At 51.0% G+C, this 17,286-nt stretch overlaps 1 protein-coding gene across 2 annotated transcripts; it reads right to left on the reverse strand.

The window, feature by feature from the left end:
* Positions 1-1,022: 1,022 nt before the first annotated feature.
* Slc2a10 (solute carrier family 2 member 10) lies at positions 1,023-15,415 on the reverse strand. Of its 2 annotated transcripts, XM_048441081.3 has the most exons (6): positions 15,176-15,415; positions 6,953-8,224; positions 6,360-6,482; positions 4,764-4,899; positions 2,931-2,991; positions 1,023-2,641 (listed from the first exon to the last, which is right to left on the reverse strand). In XM_048441081.3, exons 1-6 carry the CDS (start codon positions 15,177-15,179, stop codon positions 2,540-2,542), a joined length of 1,698 nt encoding a protein of 565 aa, XP_048297038.2. In that variant the 5' UTR covers positions 15,180-15,415; the 3' UTR covers positions 1,023-2,539. The 2 variants fall into 2 exon arrangements, with proteins under 2 accessions (XP_048297038.2, XP_048297040.2); XM_048441083.3 differs by having other exon boundaries at positions 1,023-2,991; positions 15,176-15,414.
* Between the last annotated feature and the right edge of the window lie 1,871 nt (positions 15,416-17,286).

A 17,286-nucleotide genomic window follows, 5' to 3' on the forward strand; every position in this document is an offset into this window, starting at 1 on the left:
AGTGCATCACAGCTGCAACAAAGCCTTATGATAACATGATAATGTTTTGATAAAAGCTTTGAGGTGAAAAACCCAAGAAGACAATCAAAAGTTTTAGAAAGGCACATAGCTGAGGAACTCGTTAAGGTCAGGACACAAAAACAAAGTAGCCCAATTGTTGCTATCTAACGCTCTTTGTTCGTTGGTGATCAAAGGGGTTGATTTATTCCTTGTGCCCATTTCTGCCTGATATAAAAAACTATATCATTAATCTCCTGATATAAAAAACTATTGGTAAATAGATATGCATCCTAAAAGTTTCAAATAGAGCTGATTCTTTTTATATATAAAAGTTTAGATTTCTGAGTTCCTTAAGATTCCTTACCTTTCAAGACAAATAATAAAATGATTGGTCCTTTCTTTGTAATTGCAAAATGCTGTCTGCCAGTAAAAGACCTGACTGAGAAGAATATCTTGCTTGCCCACATGGTTAATCTATAACAAGTTGCTTGGGTTTGAATGAATGCAGATTCTTTGGATAATTTGTTTTTCACCTGTAAATACATGAAATGTTTAATCGTATAAGGGATATGGAAAACAGACTGGTTTTGAACTTGTATTTATTCATTGAAAAACAGAATATAACCACATTGTAATTTTTATATTGCCTGAAAGATTTTGCCGGGGTGTATAAGCTAAAAGGGAAAGTATATATAGAGAGTATCAACAATGAGAGAATTAGGAGGAGAACATCAAGAGAATTAGAAGGGAAATATCTAGAGAGACAGAAGCGACATTTCTGGATAGAAATAAGAAAAAAGAGAATACAGAACGCAGAATGAAGAATATAGAAGAATGAAGACGGAAACCATCCAGAGAGAGTGTATGAGCATTTTTTTTTCTTTACCTGCTCAGATAGAAAAACCTTAGTATATGCCAACTCTGTGGATGCCCTTTGGGCTCTGTGTTGCTGGAGGCTGGTCCTCCAGAGAACGGTAAACAATAAATGCGCATTTGTGCAGAAATATAAATCACCACGTGCATCTTTTTCCAAAATAATTTATTTTAAAATGCATGTATTTGTGTGGGAAAACCTTTTGTCTACAGAGTGTTCCATAAACAGTCAGTGTGCAGTTGGGGCTAGGCGACGGACGCACGGACACACATCTCCGAAGGTCAGACGTACACCAGAACCCGCCCTCCATCAAGGCCACGAGCAAGTGTCTGCCGACCTGCCCAGAGTGGAAGGATTTTCACACACACCCCACTTTCTGTGCTGTTTTCAATATCCCGACTACACGCAGGCGGCACCTTACCCCCTGACCCCACAGTTCTCATCTCCAGAAAAATCAGCCAAACCACAGACCACGCCCTGCTCTGCAGAGTTCCCTCACCTCTGGGAATCAAAGACACAGCCTGGTATTTCCTGTGAAAATACCACTGAATGCAGGATCAGTCAAACATGCGATACCTTCTGCCGTCTCCATCAGGCACACGTGAGGATGACCCAGAAGCCCGGAGGAGGGAGAAATGCGGCAGAGAAATTAGGAGGTGGCAACACGGGTTTGGCTTTTTTATTTACCTATTTATTGAGTTGGACAAGGTTTAAAGCCAGACTGGCCTAGAATGCTCAATCCTCTAGCTTCTGCTGGTTGGAGAAGATGAAGTCTGAGTATTGGCTATTAGGATTACACGAACCGTTTATTATAAATTAAAACATTTTGAAAAAAATAATGGCAGTGCTTAGCAACCAGTCTGCAGAAATCTTGACCATGTGGCAGTCGACTGTGAGGAGCCAGTACAAGTTGAATCCAGCACGCCCCTGACTAGAAATTAAATATCTAGAAAAAGAGCAAGGTCACTGAACCAGGCTTGGAAACCAGAAGGGTGTGGCTTACACTGCCAGTGCGGCCAGCTACCCAGTGTTCAGGAACCAACTCTGTCTTTTTTATATCCTTATGCGACCTCTGACCTCAACTACTTGCTGAACTCCAGCTGACTGACCCCTTACAATGCCACCAAAGGAGATGCCCTGCGTAACACAGAGAGCAGAAGCCCGCAGGACTCACGGAAGATCCTCCTGAGGGAGATGGGGTAAGTTAATATATCCCGAAGGGCACAACTCTGCCCATTCTACAGGTGGAGAAATTGAGTCTTGGGGAGTCAATAGCACCCAAAGTAGAAGTAATAATCACCAACACCAGTGAATCCTTCCATACCCTTCTTTCTTTCTTCCTTTAAAGTCCCCCGTCCTACCCTGGCACTTGTCACATGTTGGAGACTAGCTCTTGCATTCCCGGCTGCTACACTCTCAAATCTAGGTATACTCCCTACTAACAAAGCTTCTGTCCCAGGGCCACATGACAGGACCCTCACTGAGTGTTTATGCCTGGTCTGAGAGTTAGGAGAGGCCTAGTCCAGGCTTCTGTGGGACATATGGGGAAAACTGAGACCAGGGTTAAAAGTCATTTTAGCAACAGCCTCTCCGCAGTCAGAGTCCCAGTGTCTGATAAATATCCTGGACAAGAGAAAGAGAGTGACCAAAACAGGGTCCTGATCACTAAGATCCTGGCGAGTGGAGAACGAAGGCAGAGACTTGCAGACTCTGCTGGTTCAGGGCTGGTGAGCGGGGACACTTCCATCCCAGGTCATCTGAGAAGCCCTTGATGAAGAGACCACAGAGAATGTTACTACAAACGATGCGGTCAAGCCAACTCCATGGGAACCCTGATGCCTGCAGCTAGTCCTTGGAATCTCACACCCAAAATGAAGAGTTGGGGGTTCATCTCTCACCCCAGCAAGAGACATAGTGACCCCACTAGGGCAGGGGTCACTATGGAAGGAAACTTGGTTCATGAGTTCCAGGCCCCAGCAGACAGAGAGCTGGAACTTCAGAAACCAATATACCAACACCTTCCAAGCAGACTGGGCCCTCAGGATGCTGAGGATACCTCCAGGAGGTGGTACTGGATACCGCTGGGGTTCTGCCTGTGACCAAAGCGCAGAGGGAACCTGCCAAGAAAACCATATGATCAGAGAGCCGCAGGCTTTCCCCAGGCAGTAAGCAAAGGACCTCGCTGCCCCCACCCTCTTCCACCCCTTCCTGATCCCTTCCTAACGGGTCTACCTCTGTTCTCCAGTCTGTACTTCCGAGCTGGCTGTGTCTCCATCCAGTCACTGTGCCCTTTCTAAACTCAAAGCCAGACCCTTTCATGTCCCTGTGAGGATGTGTGTGATGCTTGTACCACTCTTCAAACATCACAACGGCCATCACGCCAGCCAGGGCCTCTGTTCTCCCCTCCTCCAGAACATACTCCCTCTCCACCCAGCTCTGAACCACTGGCCTTCTCCCCACTCAGGTAACAGCTCCCTCACTGGCTGCCCTTGAACTCCACATCACTGATAACCAGGGTGCGGCCGCCACTGTTTCAGGCACCAGAATAAAACCACTGAATGCCACAGGACCCCACCCGCCTCACCACAACCAGGGTCACCATGTACCTTGGGAATTCTCAGTACACCTCCATGCAACGGCTCAAACACCAACACCCTAGCTAAAGGAACTACACCCCGCCCACATCACCCATAGCAGCATTCTGCTCTGGGAGGTCAGCCGACCCCCTTCACCCAACCCCATTCCCCACCTATTTCTTTCAGCTGCAGGCTGGCTCAACATTACAGTGACTTAAAAAACCCTTCAGGCCATCCCAGAAATAGAGCAGGCAGTCAGAAACCTCAACCGCAAGAAAGGTGAGGACATTTTCTCATTGCCGTAGCACCCCGTTGTTTGTCTCCCCTCATTTCTGCCAGGGTGCTAAGATTCTGAAATCCTGTTTGTGGCCTCCATACTGGAAGTGATCTAACTCCATCTGGCTGATCTGGCCCTCCTTCCCTCCTCCAGTCCCACGGTGTGTGTGGGGCTGGGGGGGGGATCTCTTGATCCTTGCCACCTCAGGGTCTTTGCATTAGCAAAGACCTAGGAATATCCCCCACCTAGGAATGTCCTCTCCCCCATTTTTACATGGCTGCCTCCCTCCTCATCAACAGAAGTTGCATCTACTCAGAAAGGCCCTTGCTCTAACTGAGCCACAACCCCTGATCCTCTCTCTCTGTCCCTCTCCGTGCCCATCTGGCCTTCCTGCAAGATACGCGGCTTCCTTTCCCTTCTCATTAAATACCATCAGGTTAGGCCACTCTCCTTCAGCGGTCTGCTGGCTTATTTATGCCCCCTCCAAACTTGAACAGCAATTCATTGAGGACAGTACCTGGCCAGACTTGACCTCTGCCGCATTCACAAAAGTCTCAGTACCTGTCGGGGACATAGCTGCAAGGACTTAATACAAACACCGAAGTCCATGACTCTAAGATTTGGTGGTTTTTAAGATTCCAATACTCTGTGGTTTTGTAATTAATTTCCAATTCCCTGTGAGAGCCTGGCATGGTGGCGAGAAACTGGCAAGGATGAGGTCGGCTTGAGCTCCGCAGCAAGCCCCAGGCTAGCGTGGACTACACGGCAGCTCAGGGGTTGAATGCTTGGTTACACATGCAAAGCCCGGGTTTGAGCCCTTCACCACACACACACACACACATCCAGGGGCTGAGCCTTGAGGTCGAGGCAAAGCCGCTGTCAGATGGTACATAGTAGCTGAAGGAAAATGACTTGGCGACAATGGCAGCAAGGCAAGAGGAGATAGGAGAATCCGGCCAAAGGAAGAGGAAGGAGCCTGAGGTCCTGGAGGTGCTAGGAGGCACCGTCCTAGCCCCCAGCCCCATCCGCCACATACCTGTTCATCTGAAACTGCTGCTCTATCTCAGCCAGTGACTGTCCTTTTGTTTCAGGAACAAGCAAATAGATGAAGGCCAGCCCAAGGACAGCAGTCAGCCCATAGATCAGGAAGGTCCAGGCCAAGCCAATGGCACCTTGGGATACAATGTCAGGAGTGTGGGCCAGGAGCTGAGCACCCTGCTCTTGATGCCCACGCCGGCCAACAAGTCCTAGGGTATAAACCCAATAGTTCACCCATGCAAGGGCCAGGGATGCCCGGTTTGCAGAATGGCTGACAAGTCACTGGCTGTCCCTGAGGCTGAGGCCACCAACACAGTAAGGGCAAGATGTATGGAGAGGAAAGTCCCTCAGTTAGAACACCTGGGTGGAGATGTAGCCAGCTGCAGGGGCCAACCATGACAAAGGTGGCTCCAGAGCTTCTGCTCCAGAAGGCCACAAAAGGGCACTCTGCAAACTGACCTACAGCTTACTGGACCTGAGCCAGGAGAACAGGAAGACAGGAGCCACTGCTCCAACCCAGAATGGAGGACTCTGCCCAGGGCTAAGGACCACATTAGAGATGATAACGTCAGCCCATGACAGGGAGAGGGGGCTTGACTGCAGGGACTCTGTAGATGGGGAAGTGAGGTTCTGTGTGGGTGCCTTTCTCTGCCAGCCAACATCACCCTCCCATCAGCTTCCCTGAGCAGCGGGATCTGCCATGGGCTGTCTGTAGGGCCTGGCTCCATCCTCTGACACCTGACTGCACTTAGGAACAACATTTTCTCATCTCTGCAATGGGGGTGAGGATATGGCAGGACTCACCATGAGTCCCTCCTCTCTCCCCTCCTTCCCCCTTTTGTCTTGTTCACCCATACACACAGAAATGTCTGGAGACAGGGGCAGTAGGGAGAAAGAAGGTTGGGAGACCATCAGAAGAGCTGCTCCTCCAAAGTGTTCCACAGTCTCAGAGCTAGACATGGAAATGCTTGACCAGGGGGAGCAGAAAATAACCCGATCCTAAAAACTGCCCAGAGTGAAGGAGCCCTGGGCATCAGAATAGCACCGGCCATTGGCCCTGGGAGGGACAAGTGATCTTGTTGGGTCAATGAGGGCTAGGTCCAGGACTTGGGGTGTACTAGAGGCCTGCTGGTAGCCACCTCTGTACCACGAGGCAGGAATGTTTGTGAACAAAGACCCTGGGTAGTCGGGTGGTGGAGGCGCAGGCCTTTAATCCCAGCACTCGGGAGACAGAGGCAGGAGAATCTCTGTGAGTTTGAGGGCAGCCTGGTCTACAAGAGCTAGTTCCAGGGCAGGCAACAAAGCAACACAGAGAAACCTTGAATAAGAAAAAAAAAAAGACTCTGGGTGATCAGCAGAGTTAAGAAAGAGTGAAGGACAGTCTCTGAAGTAGGGAAGCTCACGACTGGCTGTGTGAAGCCTCCCACCCCACACACTTAGGTGGTTTGAGATGGAATATTTCCTTCGGGTTCACAAGCTGGGCTGCATCAGGTTTCATGACACTGTGACCCAGCAAATTTGGGAACTTTAGCTCTGGTGAAAACTGTCCCTAGGTCCAGACGGACGTGGCCCAGGACGAGGCCAGAGTACTCACCAATGAGGTCGAGGAAGGAGAGGCTGATAAAGAGGTTGGCCGCCCAGTTGAAGCTGCTGCAGAAGGCGAAGGCTCTCCCTCGAATCTCCACTGGGTAAATCTCACTGAGGACCAGCCAGGTCACTGGGGCGAGAGCAAGAGAGTTTCTGGACACTCATGAACTGGACAGGCTAGCTCCTGTCCTCGTTAGCTGAGCCCTGTGTCACAATCTCGGTCCCAGATTCTCCCAGCCGCACATCCCCACACCCCTGCAAGAATCCCACGAGTGGCCGCACTCTCGGGTTCCTGGGACACAAGACATTCAGGGCCAACAGAAGAAGCGTCCTAGGTGAACTGGTATGTCTGGTTTTTATCTGATTCCTCTCAGATAAAGCTCTTCTGATGCAGCCACTCAGGGATAGATCCAAGATTGAAGGAGACCTGAAGTTTAAAATTTGGTGATGGGGGCGGGAAGCTTAGGTTTCAGCCCTGGAGGAACCCTTTGGTATAAACAAGGAACCCCCAAGCCTCAGTTGTCCACTGCTAATGCACATGCATCCATAGATGAATAAGGCCCACTAAATGGATTTACCTCCTCTGGATTTACCTCCTACCTGGTCCAAATCCAAAGGAGAAGGCACTCACGTAGACCATCATGCAGATTAGCGCAGACCAGCATAGCAGAGTGTGCTCCAAGATGGGACCTGGGGGAACTGGGGAGGCAGCATTCAGAGCTGGTCCCAGAGTCACTGTGGTGACTGGATGGGGCTTGATTCTCTCAGTGACTGGCAGGACTGGTTGTCTTTGGTCCCCACTGGTGCGTAGCACTGGTGATGGAGATGAACCCTTAAGCAGACCCGAGCTTTGAGGCAGGTCCATCTGCCTACTGGCATTGGATACGGCCAGGCAACCGGGGCCTGAGTCCAGAGGCACAGCAAAGCTGACCAGGCCTATGCCACTGACAGACAAGGCCATAAGAGCACATCCAGAAAGTAGAAGGGCTCTACGGCCCGCACGGTCCACCAGCCCCGTGGCAGTCAGGGTGGCAGCCACCTTCACAGTACCAAGCCCCACAGAAGCCAGCACAGCTGAGGAGCCTCCACGGAAGCCGACAGAGCGGAAGATGGTCGAGGCGTAATACAGCACATTGGGCTGGCCTGTCAGCTGCTGGAATAGCACCAGTCCCAGCCCCACTACGGTCCGGCTCCGCATGCTGGCCCGGGTCTTGAAGAGGTCCAGAAAGGTGTATCGTGGCTTCTTCAGGCCTGGTTTGCTGGCCTCCCCTCCCTGGAGCGGGATGAGGTCTTGGTGGACCGCTGAGCCCTGTGCACCAGCAGGGAGGAAAAGGAGGCCGAGCGACTGCAGGAGGGCAGGTGCAGCCGCCCAGCCAAACATGTGCCTCCAGCCCCAAGGGATGCCAGCCAGGACATAGTTGAGGGCATAAGAGAACAGAATGCCCACAGTAATGCCGACTTCATAGAGAGACACCAGAACACCCCGCTGCCGCGGTCCCACCAGCTCTGAGACATAGATACAGCAAGCCATGGAAGACAGCGAGATGGCAAAGCCAACGGACGAGCGGCCCAGGAGTAACCAGGAGAGGGAGCCGGCCAGACCCAGAATCAGGCTGCCAGCCAGCAGCACCACATTGCTCCCCAGGATGGTTCGTTTCCTGCCATAGCAGTCAATGAGGAAGCCCCCGAACAGGGAAGCGAGGAGCGCGCCCAAGAGCAGACTGCCCACCAGGAGCTCCTGTTCCAGGCAACTCAGCCCGAAGTCCAGCTGCAGTGGTAGCAGGGCACCAGATATGACAGCCAGTTCATAGCCAAAGGTCAGGCCACCCAGCAGAGACACAGAGGCACAGAGCAGGACAGGTGGGCGATGGCCTGGAAAACAAAAGTGACCGGGTAGGGCTCGGACTGACTCTCACCAGAGGGTCTGTGTATCCCTCCCTCCCTTCTGTCTATCAATCCTCCATCTACGCAGCTGTCTACTGCCCAACCACCTGTCTCCCTCCCTCCCTCCCTTCCTCCCTCCTTCTATCTTTCTTTCCTCCCTTCCATTGAGACATCCATTTATCCTTCCATCCCTCTAATCATCCAGGCAGACATATATTTACTCTGCCTGTCTCTGAGGCCACACCCACCCACCCTCCATCTATCTATCTATCTATCTATCTATCTATCTATCTATCTATCTCCAGTCAGTCAATTACTTCCCTTCCCTTACTCTCCTTCCTTTCTTTTTCTCCATCAACTCATATATCTATCTATAATTTATACCTATCCATTTGTCTATCCATCCACCCACCCACCCATCTAACCACCCATCCATCCATCCATCCATCCACGCACCCACACACCTGCCCACCCATCCAAACGTCCACTCACCCACCCACCCACACACACACACACACACACACACACACACACACACACATCATCCACCCACCCACTCATCCATCTACCCACTCACCCACCATCCACCCAGACAGTTGTCTGTCCTCTCTCCCTCCCTCCCTTACTTAGGACCAGACTGTTGTCAAAGCTGTGCTTGCATTCACAGCAGTGCTCTACCATCATCAGCATCATCCAAGCAGAACAGAGAGGTTACAAAACCATGTTCTCAGGGCCACAGTAAGGGGTGGAGCTAAGGTGGGGTGGGAGAGCTTTAGAGCTCTGGGCTTATCCGCAAGGGTGGAGAGGCTGGAGTCTAGCAAGGGTGAGTGATAGGAGACGAGGTGGGAGAGGCTGACAATGGCCAGCTAATGAGGGTCACTAGGACATGAAGACTCTCATTCTTAGGGGACAGGCCTTACACAGGGAGTGAGGTAATTGTTGGTCTAATTTTTAAACAATTGATTTCAATGCTTTATGGAGTTGCTGAGTGAAGTGGATGGAGTCGTCTCAACGTCTAGTTACTTCTTTTTGGTTTTTTTTAAGACAGGGTTTCTCTGTGTAACAGCTGTCCTGGAACTCACTCTGTAGACCAGGCTGGTCTTGAAATCACAGAGCTCCACCTGCCTCTGCCTCCCGAGTGCTGGGACTAAAGGAGTGCACCACCACTGCACAGTTACTCTTTTCTTTTCTTTTAAGTTGGGGGAACTAAAGGGGAATGCAAAGATGCTTTAATATACATAGCAATGAGGACAAGACAATATGTTAGATAGTCAGAAGAGAAGATTCTATTGTATAGCTCACCAACTGTGTGACACTAGACCAGTCTCTTCCCCTCTCTGAGGACTCTCAAATTGCTCAGGCTGGCCTCAAACTTCTGTGCTCAAGAGATCACTCTGTCTTGGCCTTCCGAATAGTTGAGACTATAAGTTCATGCTACTTGGCCCAGCTTCAGTAGAGAATGTCTGAATGACAAAGGACTCTAGAAAGCAGTGTGTGGGGCCAGGAGTGCAGCTCAGCGGTAGAGTGCTTACCTAAGTGGATGGAGCCCTGGGTTCCAGCCTCAACACTGCTGAAGGACAAGAAGATCAGTTGGTAGCTGTTGGGGTACATATCTGACCCGTTACCTCCCTCCTTAAGTATGAAACTAAGCCTGGTCAAAGTGGCACATGCTTTTAGTCCCAGCACTCGAGAGGCAGAGTCAGGCAGATCTCTGTAAGTTCGAGGCTAGCCTGGTCTACGGAGTGAATTCCAAGACAACCGGAGTTACACAGCAAAACCCTGTCTCACAAAAAAAAAAAAAATCATGAAACTGTATGTTTCTATGAGACATTAAGCAGGACGTGAGCCCAGCAGGCCATAGGTTAAGGCAGAAAGAGTAGGAGTTCAGCAAGTTTGAAGCCAGCGTGGTCTATACAGCAAGACCCTGTCTCAAACACAAAAGACTAGCAGGAAGGACTACGATAAAATAGCCATCTACAGGGAACAGAAGGGCCACATGCCCATGGTGTGGGACAATTTTTATCAGAAATTCCAGAATAACATGACAATAAATCTCTTCTTCAAGTAAGGAAACCAGGAAGAATCGCAAGAAAACAGCTCCAAGGAACAGATGGAATTCATGAATTTAAAGGAGAGGTTAATCAAGTGGTATGGGATGGGAGATTTCAGGATTGCTGGCCACTAAGCCTGGAGGGCTTGAACAGGGTGAGAAAGAAAATGAGATGGAAACACAAACATCAGGGATCATAAAAGGGACTGTGAACAGACACACTGGAGGAAAACAGAGAGCAGCGGCCCAGTGTTTGTCAGCCATGATCTCCCCTGATGCGGGATTCCCCTCTGTATGCTGTGAATATCATTGGTTAATAAAGTAACTGCTTTGGGCCTATAGCAAGCTATATGGGAAATAGAGCGAGGCGTGGTCAACTAAACTGAATGCTGGGAGAAAGGAAACAGAGTCAGAGAGAAACCATGTAGCTCCGCCAGAGACAGACACTGGAACTTTAGCTGGTAAGCCACAGCCTCGTGGTGATGCACAGATTAATAGAAATGGGTTAAATTAATATGGTTAAATTAATATGTTTTCTGTGTGATTATTTTGGTTCTGGGTGGCTGGGACGAACAAGCAGTCCCCTCCAACACTCGCCCACCCTCAGCTTGTCAGCTATGACCTCCCTCACCCTCAGCTCACATCCCCAAGGTCAGTAAGTTTCTACCTTTAGCCGGGCAGGGACACCCCACCTTCAGAACCCTGAGCCAGTTAGAACTGGATGCCTTCCAGTTCAGCCTAAGAGTCAAGCTCGCCACACTGCTTTTCCTTGCCAAGCATGTTTTTCACAAATGGATTAAGTTTGGGGTTGCTATTTTGATGTCCCCCCTTCTATTATGACTAATAATAATCTTACTAACTCATGTGTTTGGGAACTGCCACATTGGCACTGAAGCTGTCCAGGTCATTCTTACGTTGAATTCGTACATTTAAACATAGATATTTCTGGAAGCATCTAGAAGCAGCCAGCTGCATCTGTCACTCCCGCCCCCACACACTGGTGATGTGATAGCCAGATTTACCGAGAGCAGTCTCTGGTCCCGGCACGGCTTTGATCACCAAGCTTAATAACTCATTTGTGTCTTACCACAACTAAATGAGGTGTGTTTGGGAATTACCTCTGTGGAAATAAACTCACGACCAGAAAAAGCCAAAGCCAGTGGTCGGCACTCCTGGTTAACAACAGCTTGCGTGACAGGACTTTGTTCTCTCACTCCTGCCTCTCCCCCACTGTCAGACAACTTTGATGCAGAGGCAAACGTTCACGAGGATCCTGATTTCCACCCCCTTCCTCATCCCTGCCCCCACCGTCCTGCCACTCATCCTCCCTGCTCCTGATGAGGGAAGCATCTAAAGATCCCCGCCTGCCTCCACTGTCCTCCCCTCCCTTGGTCCTGGAGCTCACTCTCAGAGGTTCTGTCAAACTACGTGAGATGACTGTCATGGCTATACGTGAATTGGCCCCACAAAAACCTCACGTTGTTGGGGGACTTGAGCCCCAGCTGACGGTGTTATTTGGGAAGTTTCTGGAAACATTAGGATGTGGGACCTTTTTGGAGGAAGGAAGTCCCTACTTCCCTCTCTCTTCTCTACACTCTGCTTCCATTCCACCACAAAGGGAAAAGGGCGCTTCCCACCATGCTTCCACAACCATGCCATTATCCCCTACCGCCATGCGCTTCCACCACCACATTATCCTGCCTTTAAGCAGTGGACCAAGTATTAAGACTATGGCACGAGTGGGGACCATGGCAGGTCCCATGGTGGGTGATGACCACGAGCAGGAGAGAGAGATACACCATGCACCATGCAGGCAGAGTTTGAGTGCAGAGTTTATTGAGAGAAGGGTAGAGGGGAGGGACTAGAGGGACTAGGGAGACAGAGTCAGAGAGACAGAGGGAGAGAGAGAGAAAGCGAGGGGGGGCAGGGGGGGTTGGTGGTGGCAAGAACAGCTGGAAGAGAGCCGGGAGTAGGTGGGGTTTGTTTCTTAAAGAGACAGGGTACTGTCTATCATGCATGCAGGCGTGATGCAGGGCACAGAGCATGATGCACTGTGCCAGGTTCCCAAGGTACAGGGCCAAGGTGTGCCTCCATGCTAACACCAAGAAACCATGGACTGAACACTCATGTGAAGTAAAAATAAGCCTTGCCTATTTTCAAGTTACTCTCTTGAGTATTTGGGTTGCACTTATAGAAAGTAACTAATACAGGAAATTGGTACCAGAAGTGGGATTGTTGCTGTGGCCATACCTGCCTACATGGTTCTTAAACCTACGGAACCGGCTGGTGGGAGGGTTTTGCAAGAGTTTAGAGTTGTGGACTAGAGATTCCCAAGAATGCTGTTATCAGGGCTTAATGCTTGTGTCCAGGAGAAACTCAGAAGACCAGAGCACTAGCAGGAATGCAGACAGGGATGGCCAGGCCTGTGAGGCTTAAGACAGAAATAAAAGATCTATTTGGAATTGGACTAGAGGCCATTTGTTATAGTCCAACAAAGAATGTATGCTCAATTTATTCACAGCCTGAGGCTCTGTGGGAAGCTAAATTTAAAAGTCATACTTTAGGCCCACTGAGGTGGCTCAGGAGGTAAAAGCGCTTGCTGAACAAGCCTGGCAACTGGAGTTTTGAGTCCTAGAACCTACAGAAAGCCAGATGTGGTTGTCACATCTGTAATCCCAGCATTCCTCTGGAAAGGTGGGAGGCAGAGGCAGTAGAATCACCCAGAGGCTTGGGGGCAGCTATCCCAGAGCTCATGGTGTAACAAAAATAACCAGGAAGACCCCCGCCTCAACAAGGTGGAAAGAGAACCAACTACCAAAGGCTGTTTGTTCTCTGACTTCTATATGCACAGTGTGGCACATATGTTCCTATACGCCTCTTCCTACTCCTCTACGTACGTGTGCGCACACACACACACATCACCTCTCTCTCTCTCTCTCTCTTGCTCTCTCTCTACACACACACACACACACACACACACACACACACAGAGAGAGAGAGAGAGAGAGAGAGAGAGAGAGAGAGAGAGAGAGAGAGTTGTTTGGAAGTGATTTTTAACAATATCAAGCTGGCTGTTACAGGAATGTCAAGGTAGCCCAGCATTCAGGCTATGACACAGCTGTTGCTAGCTGCTTTTTTGCTAGGTTTACAGTGAGGAGTTGGGAGCGAGAGCAGAGCAGCCCAGTCTGAGAAGCCTGTGTAAAGCTGGAGCTGAGGAAGACAAGGTCTCTGAAGAGAGTCACACCATTAAAAAACAGGCCAAGCACACTGTACTGGGACGATAGGTAGGAGACTTTGTGGGCATCTCAGAAATCCACCAAGTCCCAGCCATGGAATCAACAAAGCTAGAACTTAAACGGCTTTCCTTGGGGGTACCGAGAGCCTTTGGGGGTACCATGCTGGCCCAGAGCCACCTAGGAAGTGGTTTCCTCGGGGGTTTATATCACCACAATCAGCTGGCCTGAGGCCACTGCAGTGGATCCCAGAGGACCCTGCTGCCCCTGGAGCTGATGACAGAACATTGGTTTGGAAACCCCAGGAAGTTAGAGGTACCAAAACTGTGAACCATACACCAAGGAAAACCACAAGGGAGCCCGCTCAGACAGAGGCCTGTGGCCGTTAGTCTCTCAGTTGATGGAGACAAGGCTGCTCAAGCCCGTGGAAGCTCCCATGGTGACACCGTGAGTCCCAGATGCCAGACCTGGATCTCCAGGAACTACTAATTACCTTCCTGGGTTTGAGTCTTGCTTTGGCCCAGTTTTTCCTTGCGAATCTCCTGCTCCTCCCTTCTAGAATGAGGATATTTATTCTCTGGCATGGCTGTCAGAGAATGGACCTTTCTGAACCTCATTATCTGCAAACGAGACACTAGTTATATCACAACCAGTGTCAGCTCCTATGACTCTCCACTGGACAGCCTTGGTAGGGTTTTAACAGACAGTTCCAGGTACCCCATTTACTACCTGCAACTTAAAATCTCCAGCTTCCCCTGTCATTTGGAATAACATCCAAACTTCTCCTTACAGCCCTCGGAGCCCTGAATAGTCTGCGCCTCCACTTATCCCGAGTTCCCTGACTTGGACCCCACTGTGCATTCCTGCCACCTGGAAGTTCTTCCCCCATGTCTCAGCAAAACCCACCTCTGGGTAAGGTTTTGGGTCTGCCTTGGCTCACTTTGCAACCCAAGGAACACATCACCAGGCCTCCGGAGCCCTGTATGTAACACAGCATCTCATTCACTACCCGCAATTCCTTACCTCCAAGACCGAGAGCACAGTCTCCCTTGTTTACTGTGTGTCCCAGCCTGTGTGTGTGTGTGTGTGTGTGTGTGTGTGTGTGTGTGTGTGTGTCCTGAACTATATATCCATTGAAGAACGAGGGACTGACTATGGCTTTGAGTTTCTGAACTCAGAAAAGTTAACAGAAATCTTGGGCTCCTGCTGTGGCAAAGACATGATCCCTCTCCTCTCACTGGAGTTGAACCCAGCACAGGAGTTCTGGCTAATCCTTGCCTGTCAATGTCCTGACCTAGGGTAGTACCCAGCACTTGGGTGCTTAGCAACCTGCTGGCTGGCTTGGCTCCTGGGCATATGGCCCAGTCTGCAGAGCTGTAGTCTCCCCAGAGTTGTCTGCAGAGCCCCCGGGGAACCTCAGCACCCCAAAGCGACCCTGAATGCAAAACCATCCCAAGCCCTGTCTGCAGAATCATCTCATTGGGACTCCTGGGGGCTCCCTGAGGCCAGGCCACTCCCCGGGAAGGCGGATTGACATGGGGAGGGGCGCCCTTTCCTACACTGGGTCGGGGAAGTCGGGATGGGGGGTGCGGGCGGGTGGAGGCCCAGGCCTGCAGTTCTCCCAGCCCGGAGCTTCTAGGCTCCTTGGCGACTTACCCATAGCTAGCGAGCAGCGCAGGCTGCCGGCACGTCCTGGTCAAATACCTGCTGTAGCGGTGGCGACGAACTTTCCCCAGGGCTGGGGCCTGAGCCCTCCCACCGCCGCCACGTTGGCCAGCTTGAGTCTGGGGGGCGGGACAGAGGGTAGTCTGGGACCGCCCCGCGACAGCAAATTCTGTGGCTGCCCTACAAGGGAACTTACTTCAAGTTTTTCTGGGAGGAATTGTCACTCTACAAATAGTTTCCGCAGTCACTGTGGCCCACCCTTCCCTGGCCTTCCCAGTGTACACACACACACACACACACACACACACACACTCACACACACTCTGAGTCAGGCCTCTCCCAAGTACACACACAACACACCCCCCGTGTCAGGCCTCTCCCATGTGTATATACACACACACACATCCTGTGTCAGGCCTCTCCCATGTGTACACACACACACACACACACACACACACACACACACTACACCTCTGAAATCCCAGGCATTTAGCACCGTTCACTTTTCGTGGAGGTCTGGGCACCAGCAAGCCACAGGAGCACTAGCCTAGACTTGGGGTGGCCCAGGGAACAAGGCAGACTCGCTCCTTGTTCCTTAAGAGCTTTCTTTCCAACGGCAGAAGAAAATGAGTTACAGAAGTCAGAAGGGCCGGCTGCATCAGGAAGGGCGGCACAACACTAGACTGGGCGCTGGGCCAGGCAGTTGGGGACAGCTGGGTCGGTCTAAGGAGGAGAAACTTCAGCTGGGGCCTGATGGACCAGGCCCAGGGGACAGCAAAGGAGCCAGTGGGGAACAAAGAAGCATCTCAAGTGAAGGCTGGGAATCCGGAACCTATGAGTTCAGAGAGGTCAAGTGGAGAGTGGTCGATGGGCCAGGGAAAGACAAGCCCAGACAGTGGGCAGGGCCACGAATATGGGGGAGGGTGCTTTGCTAGGCAAGTGCTCTACCCCTGAGTATATCCCAGTCCGGGAAGGAGGAGTTCTATTCCAACTTATGGGTACAGGAGCAAGGGTGGGAGCTGGACAGCTGGCAGGAGAGATGAGCTCTTTGCGCCCAGGCAGCAGTTGGGATGGAGACAAGCGGGCAAACCAGAGGACATCTGGTAAGGACTTAGACACTGGAACGGGAGTGTCGTGAGGCTGGGAAGGGAGATCAAGGGTTCTGTTTGTCGCTGTATGACTTTGGGCACCCATATGGAGTCAGGGGGTGGCTGGCCCTGCACCTAGGCTGGGGACAATGTCACTAGTTCTCACTCCAAGACCACATGCGGGCTCAGCACACAAGGGAGCACAGCCTTTCGCAGCCTCCCATGCTCACACGCAGTCTTCCACACTCATGTGTTCACACTAGCTCAGCCTCCCTAGTAGACGTATGTACTTTCTCCAAGTAGGCCCACGTGTCACGGACACAGACAAATATCTTGCAAAGAGATGATGTCGACAAGACCTTCTGGGGCAGGGCCTTTTACGGTCTGAGAGGAATGGCGGTGAGGGCAGTTTGAAAACATGGTCCCAAGTTCTTCACGCTCTCCCTGGTGTATGTATACAGGAGATTTCCCGGAGTAGCAAGCTATGAGACTACTGGGCTGAGGCTGGGACGCCGGGATGCTAAGCCTCCGGGTGGGTCTGACTAACGGGGCATAGTGGCACACACTCACTGGGAAGCTGAATTAAGAGGTCCGTGAGTTCGAGGGCAACTCAGGCCACGTAGGGAGACTCTCACACAGCTAACAAAGGCCCGCTGTCAGCCATGCTGTGAGGAAGCCCACACTAACCAAAGTGGCCTGAAGATGACCTCAATATACAGTCATAGCTTCTGCTCGTCTCCCAGTCAGTCTCTGTGAGATGACCCCAGCCCCCAGGAGTCCTGACCAGACCACGTCTTAGATACCATGAAGCGGTGACAAACTGGATTCAAGAGCCCCAAATCCCATGCTCAAGTATAAGAAATAATTGACTAGCTGGGTGGTGGCAGTGCATGTCTTTAATCCTAGCACTCTGGAGCCAGAGGCAGGCAGATCTCTGAGTTTGAGGTCAGCCTGGTTTACAGTATTAGTTCCAGGACAGCTAAGGCTATACCAAGAAACCCTGTCTTGAAAAAT

This window comes from Myodes glareolus, chromosome 10 (assembly GCF_982192425.1).
Source record: "Myodes glareolus chromosome 10, mMyoGla1.1, whole genome shotgun sequence".
Taxonomy (NCBI): domain Eukaryota; kingdom Metazoa; phylum Chordata; class Mammalia; order Rodentia; family Cricetidae; genus Myodes; species Myodes glareolus.

Bases quoted from the DNA above. Each gene is read 5' to 3' on its own strand.
- Slc2a10 (XM_048441081.3), bottom strand. The intron at 6,483-6,952 runs GTAGGAGGTAAA...CTCTCGCCCCAG, and splicing joins CTCCTTTGGATTTGGACCAG to TGACCTGGCTGGTCCTCAGT. The intron at 4,900-6,359 runs GTGAGTACTCTG...TTGTATCCCAAG, and splicing joins CTCCTTCCTCGACCTCATTG to GTGCCATTGGCTTGGCCTGG.